Raw genomic sequence first — 13,234 nt, 5'->3', positions numbered from 1 at the left:
CATTGCCAGTCCCAAGCCCAGATAAAGGAGGAGGGGGAGGGCGTCAGGTAGTCGACAGCCGGCACTCCATAATTACGTCGAATCCTTATGAAAATGAATCAAGAACGAAATTGCGCTAAAGCTAGGGCGCCACCCGTAAGTGGCGCGCTGTGTGGCCCGAGCACAGTGATAAGTGAGCAAGGGTCGCTGTATCTCCATCGGCACCCGAATGCAGTGTTAAATGAGCAAGGGGGCCATAGAAACTTCTTTTCGAACGACTCCACTCAAAGTTGTTTGGGAGCATATGCTCCTATCAACTTTACACGGGACATACAAAAGAAGTACTTTGATCCTATTAGACGGGGGAGGGTGAAGAAGCTAGGACAGAAGGGTAGAGTTCAAGAGAGCAAAATGCGTTTAGGAACGTGGAATATAGGAACCTTAACGGGAAAATCTATGGAAGTAGTCGAAGTTATGGTGAGGAGAAAGATAAATATTATGTGCCTACAAGAAACTAAGTGGGTTGGTCGTAAGGCAAAGGATCTAGAAAACTCAGGGTTTAAACTTTGGTATTCGGGCACAAATAGAACGAGAAACGGTGTTGGCATCATCGTGGACAAGACCTTGACACAAGATGTTGTAGATGTCAAGAGGGTAGGAGATAGAATCATGGCAATCAAGATTGTAATAGGACAAGAACTTATCAATCTGATTAGTGCGTACGCACCTCAAGCAGGGTTGGATACGAGTTCGAAGGAGAAATTTTGGGAAGACCTTGGAGACTTGGTGCAAGGAATTGCTCAGACGGAGAAGATGTTTATAGGAGGAGATTTAAATGGACACGTGGGCAGGGAGACAGGCAACTATGGAGGTTTTCATGGTGGCCATGGTTTTGGGGAGAGAAACGAGGATGGGGAAGCTATCTTGGATTTTGCAATGGCATATGATCTCTTCTTAGCCAACACCTTCTTTAAGAAGAGAGAAGAACATGTAATCACCTACAAGAGTGGGTCGTCAAAAACACAAATAGATTTTCTTCTAATGAGGAAAGGGGATCGTATAACTTGTAAGGATTGCAAAGTTATACCAGGAGAGAGTGTGGCTAATCAACATTGCTTGTTGGTGCCCAAGGACTAGATGGTGGAATCTAAAAGAAGAAAAACAAGCCATTTTCAAAGAGAAAGTAATCACCCAATGTGTGTGGGATAGAGAGGGGGAAGCTAGCCAAATGTGGGATTCCATGGCTAGTTGTATCCGAAAAGTAGCAAAAGAGGTATTAGGAGAGTCCAAGGGCTTTGCCCCACACCAAAAGGAATCTTGGTGGTGGAATGAGGAGGTACAAACAAAGGTGAAGACTAAGAAGGAATGTTGTAAAGCCTTATACAAGGATAGGACCGATGAAAATGGTGAAAGGTATAGAAAAGCGAAGCAAGAGGCGAAGAAAGCTGTGAGAGAAGCTAAGTTAGCGGCTTATGACAATATGTATAAGCGACTAGATACCAAAGAAGGAGAATTGGATATCTATAAACTAGCTAGAGCAAGGGAAAAGAAGACAATGGACCTAAACCAAGTGAGGTGCATCAAGGATGAGGATGGAAAAGTTCTTACTACAGAGAACGCGGTTAAAGACATATGGAGAGGTTATTTTCATAATCTTTTCAATGAAGGACATGAAAGGAGTGCTTCTTTAGGGGAGTTGAGTAACTCAGAAGAGTGTAGAAACTACTCTTTTTATCGTCGAATCCGGAAGGAAGAAGTGGTTGTAGCTTTGAAGAAGATGAAGCATAGAAAAGCAGTAGGCCCAGACTATATACCAATCGAAGTGTGGAAAGTTTTGGGAGAGACAGGTATAACATGGCTCACTAACCTTTTCAATAGGATTTTGAAAACGAAGAAGATGCCAAATGAGTGGCGAACGAGCACTTTGGTGCCTATCTACAAGAATAAGGGCGACGTACAAAATTGCATGAACTATAGGGGTATTAAGCTAATGAGTCATACAATGAAGCTCTGGGAGAGAGTCATTGAGCATAGATTAAGGCAAGAGACACGGGTTTCGGACAACCAATTCGGGTTCATGCCAGGGCGCTCAACCATGGAGGCAATCTATCTCTTACGAAGATTGATGGAAAGATATAGAGATGGGAAAAAGGATTTACACATGGTCTTTATAGATTTGGAAAAAGCGTATGATAGGGTCCTAAGAGACATTCTTTGGAGGATTCTAGAGAAGAAAGGAGTACGAGTAGCATATATCCAAGCTATAAAGGATATGTATGAAGGAGCAAAGACTGCTGTAAGAACTCATGAAGGACAAATCGAAAGCTTTCCCATAACTGTAGGATTACATCAAGGCTCATCCTTAAGTCCTTACCTTTTTGCGTTGGTAATGGATGAGTTAACAGGACATATTCAAGATGATATTCCTTGGTGTATGCTTTTCCCAGACGATATAGTGTTGATAGATGAAACTCAGGAATGGGTAAATGCAAAGCTTAACCTTTGGAGAGAAGTGTTGGAATCTAAAGGTCTTCGCCTAAGCCGATCAAAGACAGAATATATGGAGTGCAAGTTCAGTGCAAATGGAGGCCAAAACGAGTTAGGGGTGAGGATCGGAGATCAAGAAATACCAAAGAGCGACCGTTTTCGTTACCTAGGATCTATCTTGCAAAAGAACGGAGAATTAGATGGAGATCTCAACCATAGAATACAAGCTGGATGGATGAAGTGAAAGAGTGCATCCGGCGTGTTGTGTGACCGCCGTATGCCACTGAAGCTTAAGGAAAAATTTTATAGGATGGCAATAAGGCCGGCGATGCTGTATGGCACAGAATGTTGGGCGGTGAAGCATCAACACGTACACAAAATGGGTGTAGCGGAGATGAGGATGCTTCGTTGGATGTGTGGGCACACGAGAAAGGATAAGATTAGGAATGAGGATATCCGGGGTAAAGTAGGAGTAGCCGAAATTGAAGGAAAGATGAGAGAAAATCGGTTACGGTGGTTTGGACATGTGCAAAGAAGGCCTATTGACGCTTCGATTAGAAGATGCGATTATGGGACAGAGGTTCAGGGCCGAATGGGTAGAGGAAGACCTAGGAAAACTTTGGAAGAGACTCTAAGAAAAGACTTAGAGTACTTGGATCTAACGGAGGACATGACACACGACCGAGCACAATGGCGTTCTAAGATTCATATAGCCGATCCCACTCAGTGACTTGGATTTTCCAAATCTCCAACCGAGAAGTTTTCTTCCCTCGGGAAATTAAGGGAACGCTACCTCAACCTACATGCTCCACTCACAAAGCTTCAACATACAAGCTTCAACAAAAGAAAATTCAAAGAACTTAGCGAAGAAGGCTTTGGTGTATTTAACACAATACATTGAAATGAAGGAAAGCTTATTTATTGATATCCCCGATAAGTTACAAATACGTACATATACATGAGTCAAAATAAACAAACATGAGGGAGCCTTCACAAAGGTTGCTTAGGAGAAGTCTCAGCCGTCGGTAGAGCCCTAGAAAGAGAAGGCATCGGAGGGGGATCATTCGGAGCCTCAGTATTGGACAGAACCCTAGAAGGAGGAGGCATCAGAGGTTGATCATTTGGAGCTTCATTACGCGGTACAGCCCCAGAAGACGAAGGCAATAAATGCCTTTGGAACAAACCCACAAATCTCTGATGATCAAGTAAAACCTGACCATCAGATTCCTTCATCTGGTCAAGCTTCCTCTTCATGTTTGTAGCATAGTCATGTGTGAGCCGGTGCAACTGTTTATTCTCATGCTTGAGCCCTCTAATCTCCTGTTTGAGACTCATCACTTTAGCCGCCAATGATTCAACTTGGCGGGTTCGAGCAAATAGGCGTTGGGCCATATTAGACACAGAACCTGCACACTGAACACTGAGAGCCAGAGAATCCTTAACAGCCAACTCATCATACCGTTTGGAAAGTAGTCTGTTATCTTTGGGAGTGAGAAGGTTCTTGGCCACCACCGCAGTGGTCATATCATTCTTCATCACGGAATCCCCAACGGTAAGAGGACCAGTAGGGAAGACGAAGGATGGGCGCCATATGTTGTCTGGAGAAGGCGCGGCTGCCTCTTCAACAAGGTTCAAGTCAAAACGACGGTCGGAAGGGCCAGACATTTTCAAAGGTGTTGAAGAGATAAGAGGTCGGACAAATCAAGATCTTAGAAGTGCAAGAATGGAGCTTCTACTGGTAGAGATTCAAGTGTGCTTTGGAACTTAATGCCAGACTCTATAAAAATCTGCACTCGACGGAGCTTCAGAAATCGAAGAGGCGTTTGCTTTCTTAAAAGTTGGGCTGCTCAGAGACCACAAGGGTCGATCTCAGACATCGAAGAGGCGTTTGCTTTCTCAAAAGCTGGGCTGCTCAAAGACCACGAAGGCCGATCTCAGAAATCGAAGAGGCGCTTGCTTTATCAAAAGCTAGGCTGTTCAGAGACCACGAGGGCCGATCTCAGAAATCGAAGAGGCACCTACTTTTCCAGCCTTGTCAGCACCTGTCACACGCACACTCAGCTTTGCGGAAATTATGGGCATTCTGCCGAAGATTTCTAGTGAAGTAGAAAGCACATGAATCTTACTGTTCAATCACCCACTTCCCACACGCAACATTAGCTCATGGGTACCTGTTTGGGCCCAAAATAACAGTTTGGGCCGAGGGAGGGATCACTTTCGGCCCGGGAAGACGTACGGCGAGAGAGTCATGGGGGCGTTCAGCTCATGGGCTTCTAGGCCTAGATCGGTTAAATCAGAGTGCAAGTCGAGTCCTAATACAATAGGGACCCTCGACGAGATCAGTAAAACTAGAAGGCGAATCCGGCTCAGTTAAGGACTAGATTCGTAGTCCTAGCAGAGATAGGACTGATTGAGGTAACGTTAATCCGGAGAGGGAAACCTAGTTCGAATAGGATTAGAACTCGGGCTCGGTGTTCTGCTACTATAAATACAAGACATTCAGCAATGGAAAAAGCCCCTGCAAATCAACACAAAAATTGCCCTGCGCAAACTCTCACAACTTGAGATCTTTTTCTTTTCCTTTTTCGCTGACACATCTTCCGTTGGCATCAACAGCACTGTGGAAGCAACCGGTGATATCTTAAGTCGGCATAGATAGCTCTGTCACCGTAGAGTCGGTCGGTCTCGCAGTATCTTCCGTTGGCATCAACAGCACTGCGGCGAGAACGGTCGATTGCCTATCCAAGTCTCGGTCGAGAAGGGTTTTCGAATCCTTGTTGGTCGAGGTCATCTCATTAGCCTTCTCGGCGAGGTGAGGTGTTACAGTTATTACATTCGGCACATTGCAAGCCGAATTCGGTTCGTGAACTTTGTAAGAAATAGCAGCCTTGTCTTCAGGCTCGAGAACCCAAGAGGCCGAGACACGTTCCTTTCTCGGCCGCAATCGCAAGACGCAGAAGTCAGTAGCGCGACCCAACGCAGCATCATCAAATTTACTCCTCGGCCGAGCCTCGGCCGACGAGTTGGCACGCCCCGCAATCACCGAAGGACGTAGTTAGCTTAGAATATATTCGGCCTGCGCGCCACGTAGGCTTTGTAATTTCTAGGGTCAACATTTTGGCACGCCCGGTGGGATCTAGTGCTAAATTACGAAGTTCATGCCAATTGAAACACGATCGGTAAAAAAGAAAACCACTATGGGAAAGTCGATAGCTGATTTGCCGAATCAAAGCGCGGGACAAAGTGTGCCACAGGCGCAGAATCCCCATAGCGCCGTGACACCTGAGTCCACGAGTGCGACCCGCCGAGAGAGAGAAGTTAATCTCGGCAGTCAACTCCGCGGTCCAGAAATCCCTAACAGGAACACCTGTGTTCTCGCTGAAGGGATAGTGGAAGAGTGTGACGAGGATGGTGGTGAAGGATCTGATCCACCAACAAGGTCGTTTCTTCGAAAGCGATTGGACGAGCAGTCTCGGTCAGTCGAGCAGACGTTTAGTCGAGGCATTGACAAGCTGCATGATGCGATACTCAGTTCCAATGATCGACAGACCAGGTTGCTTGAAATACTGGTCAGTCAAGTTGGTGGTAGCAGGCCTTTCGAGCTTCGCCAACATTGTTTACCAGGAAACAACCCGGTACCGATTGTACCGGCCGAACCTATTCCTGCCCCGCTCAAAACAATTAACTTGGAGAAGGGAGGAGGGTCGAACAGTAGGTCAGACGGGACCGACCAAAGGGTCGAAGCAGCATCTGTTGATATGACCGAAGTTCAGCGGATGATCGACTCGGCTATGAAGAAAGGGCCGAAGTTTCCCAAGTTTATTCATCCGTACCCAGCTTACGTGGAGACGTTTGGATACCCGAAGGGCTTCAAGATCCCAGATTTTAGTCTTTTTGCTGGTGAATCGTCCCTGTCTTCGTTGGAGCACGTGGCTCGTTTCACCGCGCAATGTGGAGATGTGAATAGTGATTTCCACAAGTTACGGCTGTTCAATTTTTCATTGACCGGCTCGGCATTTGCCTGGTACATCAATCTCCCGCCTAATTCCGTCCAAAACTGGGAGGAGTTGGTCGAGAAGTTCCACGAGCAATTTTATCGGCCGGGGATGGAGATGTCAGTTTCTTCATTAGCACGGATGGCTCAAGCATCTGATGAGTCACCAATGGATTATCTTACTAGGTTTAAATCGGCTAGGAATTGGTGCCGAGTGCCCTTACCCGAAGTCGAATTTGTCAGGCTTGCTTTGAATGGTCTTGACGTCGAATACAAAAAGAAATTCTTGGGGGCAAATTTTCAGGATATGTACGAATTGGCCCAGCATGTCGAGCAGTACGATTATTTGCTCCGCGAGGAAAAGACTTCGAAGACTCCAACTCGGGGAACGATTTACAAGAACCCTACTGTCAATTATGCATCAACCGAGGATGAATGTGTTAGTGTGGATGCGGCTGAGATAGTAATAGATAAACCATACATTTGCAAGGCATTGACTCAGGTTGATTCTAGAGAAGCCAAAAGTCGCTCGGCCACTGAAGGAACATCAAAACCGTCAAAGGTTTATACTTTTGATATTACCAAGGCTGACGCAATTTTTGACCAACTGTTATCAGCAAGAATCATTAAGCTTCGGCCTGGTCATAACATTCCTAAGGCCGAGGAGCTTAAAGGAAAGGTGTATTGCAAATACCACAATTCGAGCAAACACACGACAAACAATTGCGTCGTATTTCGTGATAACGTCCAAAGCTGGATTGATAATGGCAAACTGAAGTTCCCCGAGAAGAGGATGAGTGTTGATACTGATCCGTTCCCCACGGCAACAGTAAATATGGTCGACGCGTACCTACCCAAGGACAAAGGGAAAGGCAAGGCTGAAGTGGTTGAGACACAACGCCCGCGGAATCAGAATGTTCGGCCACGGTTCATGGCCGATTCGCGTTCAAATAAACCATCTGCGGCCTTAACGGGGCCCGCTATTGTCAAATCTATGACGGAGTATAGCGTCGATGAAGATAGTGGGACAGCGGTTCTGTGCAGGAAATGTAAAACGAAGGTCGACAGTGAACCAGAAGAGAAACCTTCTTCGCAACCCGTGGCCGTAACTCGGCAAAAGATAGCCAATGAAGACCAACATCATGGGGTTTTTGGGAGGCTCGGTCCTAAAGTACGGATGGAAGAGACACCCCCGGTCAGGCGGCGCCTCGATTTTGATGCTTCATTTTATGACGATGATTACTATAAGCGTAATTCTAGCAGTTCAGGATCATCACGGAGTCAAAAGACCTTCAAGCCTCCTGAGCCTAGAGATCAACGTTGGTATACATACCATTCTTCGAAGGGCGTCTATACCGCGTTGTCCAAATCTCAGAAACGCCGGCATCAACGGATAGATTGCATGGCTCGCCGACAAGCAGCCCAAGAAACTTCGGCCCCTAAGTGGCGGCCGAAGGATACAGTTGCCAATGATGAGGAGCGACCACCTCCAGCAATTATGACAGAGTTGGCTCAGGGGAAACGGCTGGTCGATCAAGACGTCGAGACCATGTTTGAAGAAGCTGATAAACGGAACAAACTTCTTATTCGACCAGGGGAAATGAAGGCACGCCTTGAACATTTCAGGCAAGAGGCCGAAAGCAAATTATCCCCGCTAGTTACACAAGAGCCTTTGGTCAAAATTAGACGGAATTTGCATCCCCCGTTCCTTGGGGAGTCTTTAGAGTATATGCGAGAATTTCATAAGAGTCATTCGGCCAACGATCTGTATGGTTTGCCGAAGGCATGCCAGGACACCATTGATCTGATCCTGACTTGTCCGGATGCCGAGCGAATCATCCAGAAGACCTCAGACCCCGGATTGAAAGCAAGGTTCCAGCACATACGAGAAGCTCGTGTTTTTGGGTTTGAAGTCGACCCGTACATCGATATCAATGCAGCCGACCTTCCTTTCTCGCTGGAGGACCTTCAGTATTTACGGTATCACTTTGAAGTATTTTCGGCGGTTTCTCTCTTCGGCCTTACGACCGATGAAATCGCACGTATTGCCCGTCTGGATGCTTATCTTGACACTAGGGATGCTCGGCTACACTACCAGGAGCAGGTTCAGGTTTTGACCCCAAGTTCATTGTCAATCTCGACCTTACCTGAGGCGGTCACGCAGAACCAACAAGTGGCCGAAGCGGCTCCGCCGAGTGACATTATTGAAGAAGGGACGGAAGAATCTCATTGTCTGACTCTGACGATAACTGACTACGAAGTCGCTGACCAACCGAACGAGGAAGGTCTCGACCAGTTGGGCCCGTCAGTCTTGGATAATATGGAAATCAGTATGGTTCATGTGTTACCTGCTGATTTTCAATCAAGCACGGCTCAACCAAATTTCCTCGATGGAGATGTGGTTGCTGAGGAACCCGGCCATGTGGATTTTGTATCAATTGCTGAAGGCGAGCCAACAAAAGATGATAGTCTAAAGGCTGCTTTGGCCGAATTGTTCCCTCGTTTATCATCTGCCAAGCTTCACCATTTAAAGCCATTGTATGTAACGGCACACATCGAGGGATATCCGGTTTCTAAAGTTTTTGTCGATTGTGGAGCTACTGTCAATATCATGCCCCTGAACATCATGAAGGCCTTACGCCGTTCAAATGACGAACTTATTCCGTCAGGGATCACAATGAGCAGTTTTGTCGGCGACAAGTCCCACACCAAAGGCGTGCTTCCGTTAACTGTGAATATTGCCGGTCGCACCCATATGACCGCCTTTTTTGTGGTTGATTCCAAAACCGAGTATAATGCACTGCTCGGCCGAGATTGGATTCATCAAACCAGCTGTATTCCTTCTTCATTGTACCAAGTTCTTGTCTTTTGGGACGGCAAATCGGTCACTGTTCATCCGGCCGATAGCCAGCCCTTCGAAGCCAATATGATTCAAGCACGGTATTATGACGATCACGTCGGCTATATTACGTTGCAAGGCTTCAATGAAGAAGGACGGCCGACTCGGATTTCCGTTCAGAAAGCTATCGAGGTTGGCGCCGAGACTGTCCAGCAGGATTCGGCGAGACTCGGATTAGCTAACTTTCTCCCCGAAACCGATGTTTGACGCCGATCGGGAAGCATGTAGGGCCGCGGTTTCATCTACTATGGAACGACTGCTGGCCCATTGGTATACGATATCTAAACAACCAAATTCGGGCGTCAACCTCGTCGAATTCCTTGCTGAGGGAGATAATGGGCCTGTATTATCTTTTGATAAAATTCGAGCCGCCCCGGCCGAGCTCGAAGATCATCGGCCTCTTGTTAAGGACCCGTTGGAAGAAATTAATGTTGGGACGGCTGATGACCCACGACTTTTGTTTATTAGTGCGTTACTTCCTCAACAAATGAAGGACGAGTTGCGGGCCTTGCTTACGGAATTCAAAGATTGTTTTGCTTGGAGTTATCATGAAATGCCCGGCTTAGATCGTGCTTTAGTCGAGCATGAATTACGTATTAAGCCCGGATTCAAGCCTTTCCGACAGCCACCTCGTCGATTCTCGACTGACGTACAACTTAGTGTCAAGGACGAACTGGTTCGGCTTTTGAAAGCCGGGTTCATTCGGACAGCTCGATATGTCGAATGGTTGGCAAATATTGTTCCTGTATTAAAGAAAAGTGGTGCACTGCGCATCTGCACCGATTTTCGAAATCTGAATCTGGCAACGCCCAAAGATGAGTATACAATGCCGATTTCAGATCTGTTAATCGATGCCGCGGCGAATCATGCGATCTTATCCTTTATGGATGGACATGCCGGATACAACCAGATATTTATTGCCGAAGCCGATGTGCACAAAACTGCTTTCCGTTGCCCGGGGGCACTCGGCATTTACGAATGGGTTGTCATGCCATTCGGCCTCAAGAATGCCGGCGCCACGTACCAACGGGCGATGAACACCATCTTCCATGATTTAATTGGCACCATCGTCGAAGTTTATATCGACGATGTTGTCGTCAAATCTAAACGCCGACAGACACATCTGGACGATCTCCGACAGGCTTTCCTCCGTATGCGACAGCACAACCTCAAGATGAATCCTGCCAAGTGTGCCTTCGGTGTATCGGCCGGGAATTTTCTTGGTTTCCTCGTACATCATCGTGGGATTGAAGTCGATGAGAATAAGGCACGCGCAATCATTACCGCCCCACCCCCAACAACGAAGAAACAATTACAGTCCTTACTCGGCCAGATCAATTTTTTACGCCGATTTATTGCTAATTCGGCAGGTAAAATGAAAGCATTTTCCACACTTTTGAAGCTCAAGGACTCAGATAAGTTCATGTGGAATGAGGAGCACCAGGCGGCGTTCACGCAGATCAAGGTTTCCCTTACAAACCCACCTGTCCTGGTCCCTCCTCAGCGCGGTAAGCCTCTCAAGCTGTACATTTCGGCGGCCGACGAGTCCATCGGTTGCCTCCTCGCGCAAGACAACGATGCCGGATGGGAACATGCTATCTTCTACCTCAGCCGTAATCTGAGTCCTCCGGAGATCAATTATTCCGCCGTTGAGAAGCTCTGTCTCGCCGTGTTCTTCGCTGCATCCAAGCTTCGGCATTACATGCTCCCGTCGGTCACCCAAGTCATTGCCCAGACCGACGTTATCCGGTACATGCTTACCCGGCCAATTGTGAAGGGCCGAATTGGGAAATGGACGATGGCGTTGTCCGAGTTTAGTTTGCAGTACGTGCCGTAAAAAGCTGTGAAAGGACAGGCGTTGGCCGATTTCCTTGCCCAGCACCCTTCGCCTTACGATTTCGGGGGTGCTGATGTCGAGATTGGCATGGTGGTGACCCGCGACAACTATTGGACGATGTATTTCGATGGTTCCAGTACTTCGTCCTCGGCCGGCGCAGGCGTCGTCATTCAATCTCCTCACAACGATCGTTGGTATTTTTCGCTCAAATTGGATTTCGACTGCACCAATAATCAGGCCGAATACGAGGCTCTGGTCATTGGTCTAGGCCTCCTTCTTGACCTACATGCCACTCGTGTCCTCGTCCTCGGGGATTCTGAACTAGTGATTAACCAAATTAATGGGTCTTTTCGCTGCATGAGTTGTACTCTGGCGCCTTACCACATGGTCGCCAGCTATTTGGCCGAGTCCTTTGACGGTATTACATTCGAGCATGTTTCTCGGGTTCATAATACCGACGCAGACGAGTTGGCTCAAATTGCCTCCGGTGCACAACTCCTGGGGGGCAAGCTAGGCCAGGAGATACCAATATTACAACAATTATACCCGGCCTTGGTTGATCAGCAAATCCTCCGTCGAGACAATGTGATACGCACCAGGGTCATGTCCTTACCTTCGTTGCTAGATCGGCAGGACTCTATAGAAATTTGCGCGGCCGAGGTAGTACCAGATGATTGGAGAAAGCCCATTATGCAGTACCTTGACAATCCTAACGGAAAACATAGTCGCAGGACACGGACTCACGCCACGAACTATGTCACGTACCAGAACGAGTTGTACCGAAAGGGCGAAGATGGTTTGTTATTGCTATGCCTTGGCCCCCAAGAGAGTGCTCAAGCGATCGCAGAGGTTCATGAAGGGGTATGTGGAGCTCACCAGTCTGGACGGAAAATGCGATGGCTACTCCGACGACACGGTTATTTTTGGCCGAGAATACTGAAAGATTGTATCGAGTTTGCACGAGGATGCGTGCAGTGCCAAATCCATGGGCCTATACAAAGGGTCCCGGCCGAATCGCTACATTCGGTCATTAAGCCGTGGCCGTTTAGGGGGTGGGCCATGGACGTAATCGGCAAAATCACGCCGACTTCTGGAGCTGCTAAGCATGCATGGATAATAGTCGCAACTGATTACTTTACTAAGTGGGTCGAAGCAAAATCATATGCCGAGTTAACATCTAAAGAAGTTTGCGATTTCGTGGAGGAACACATTGTGACCCGGTTCGGTGTACCAGAAACGATCATAACCGACAATGGAACAATCTTCACAGCCGAAAGGTTTAAGGAATACACGGCCAATTTGAAAATTCGGCTGGAACAGTCAACACCGTATTATCCACAGGCGAATGGGCAGGCCGAGGCAAGTAATAAAGTGTTGATTGGCATCCTCGAAAAAATAATAAAAGAAAGGCCTGGCATGTGGCATTTGAAGTTGAACGAGGCGTTATGGGCATACCGAACGTCGCCCCGATCGGCGACTGCAACAACCCCATACGCATTGACTTATGGACACGATGCGATGTTACCAGTCGAGTTGAGCATAAATTCGTTGCGATTAATTGAACAAAGTAGTTTGTTTAGCGCCGAATATAATCAGTCCATGAGACAGGAACTAGAAGATTTGGAAGAGGCGCGACTTGACGCTTATAACTTACTGGTGGCACAGAAACAGATTGCCGAACGAGCCTATAATCAAAAGGTACGACAGAAAACGTTCGGCGAGGGTGAATTGGTGTGGCAAACGGTGTTGCCCGTAGGAATAAAAGATCCTAGGTTCGGCAAATGGTCGCCGAATTGGGAAGGGCCGTTCATTGTGCATAAGGTATACGGCAAAGGGGCGTATCATCTTAAAGACCGGACTGGAGTAGTTCACAAATTACCGATTAATGGGAAGTTCTTGAAGAAATACTATCCGGTCACATGGGAAATGCGTGAATAAAAAATTTTGTTGTAGAAAAAATCATTCCATTAAAATTGATAGGTATTACAAAAATGAGTAGGTCGAATACATTCAAGGAGACAAGGGAAGAAGAGCGCTG

At 47.2% G+C, this 13,234-nt stretch overlaps 1 protein-coding gene across 1 annotated transcript; it reads left to right on the top strand.

The window, feature by feature from the left end:
- The first annotated feature begins 5,663 nt into the window (after positions 1–5,663).
- Positions 5,664–9,566, top strand: LOC139193355 (uncharacterized). The gene is made up of 3 exons (XM_070816349.1): positions 5,664–6,646; positions 7,214–8,243; positions 8,304–9,566. Exons 1-3 carry the CDS (start codon positions 5,664–5,666, stop codon positions 9,564–9,566), a joined length of 3,276 nt encoding a protein of 1,091 aa, XP_070672450.1.
- The last annotated feature ends 3,668 nt before the right edge of the window (positions 9,567–13,234 follow it).

The sequence above is a fragment of the Malus domestica genome, chromosome 17 (assembly GCF_042453785.1).
Source record: "Malus domestica chromosome 17, GDT2T_hap1".
NCBI lineage: Eukaryota > Viridiplantae > Streptophyta > Magnoliopsida > Rosales > Rosaceae > Malus > Malus domestica.
Note: the sequence above shows the minus strand (reverse complement) of the source record. Positions and strands in the feature narration are given on the sequence as shown.

Coding starts and splice junctions, on each gene's coding strand:
- LOC139193355 (XM_070816349.1), top strand. CDS start 5,664: ATGGGAAAGTCGATAGCTGATTTGCCGAATCAAAGCGCGGGACAAAGT. Junction 6,647..7,213: donor CCAATGGATTATCTTACTAG/GTTTAAATCGGC, acceptor TAACGTCCAAAG/CTGGATTGATAATGGCAAAC. Junction 8,244..8,303: donor ATCTGTATGGTTTGCCGAAG/GCATGCCAGGAC, acceptor CGAATCATCCAG/AAGACCTCAGACCCCGGATT.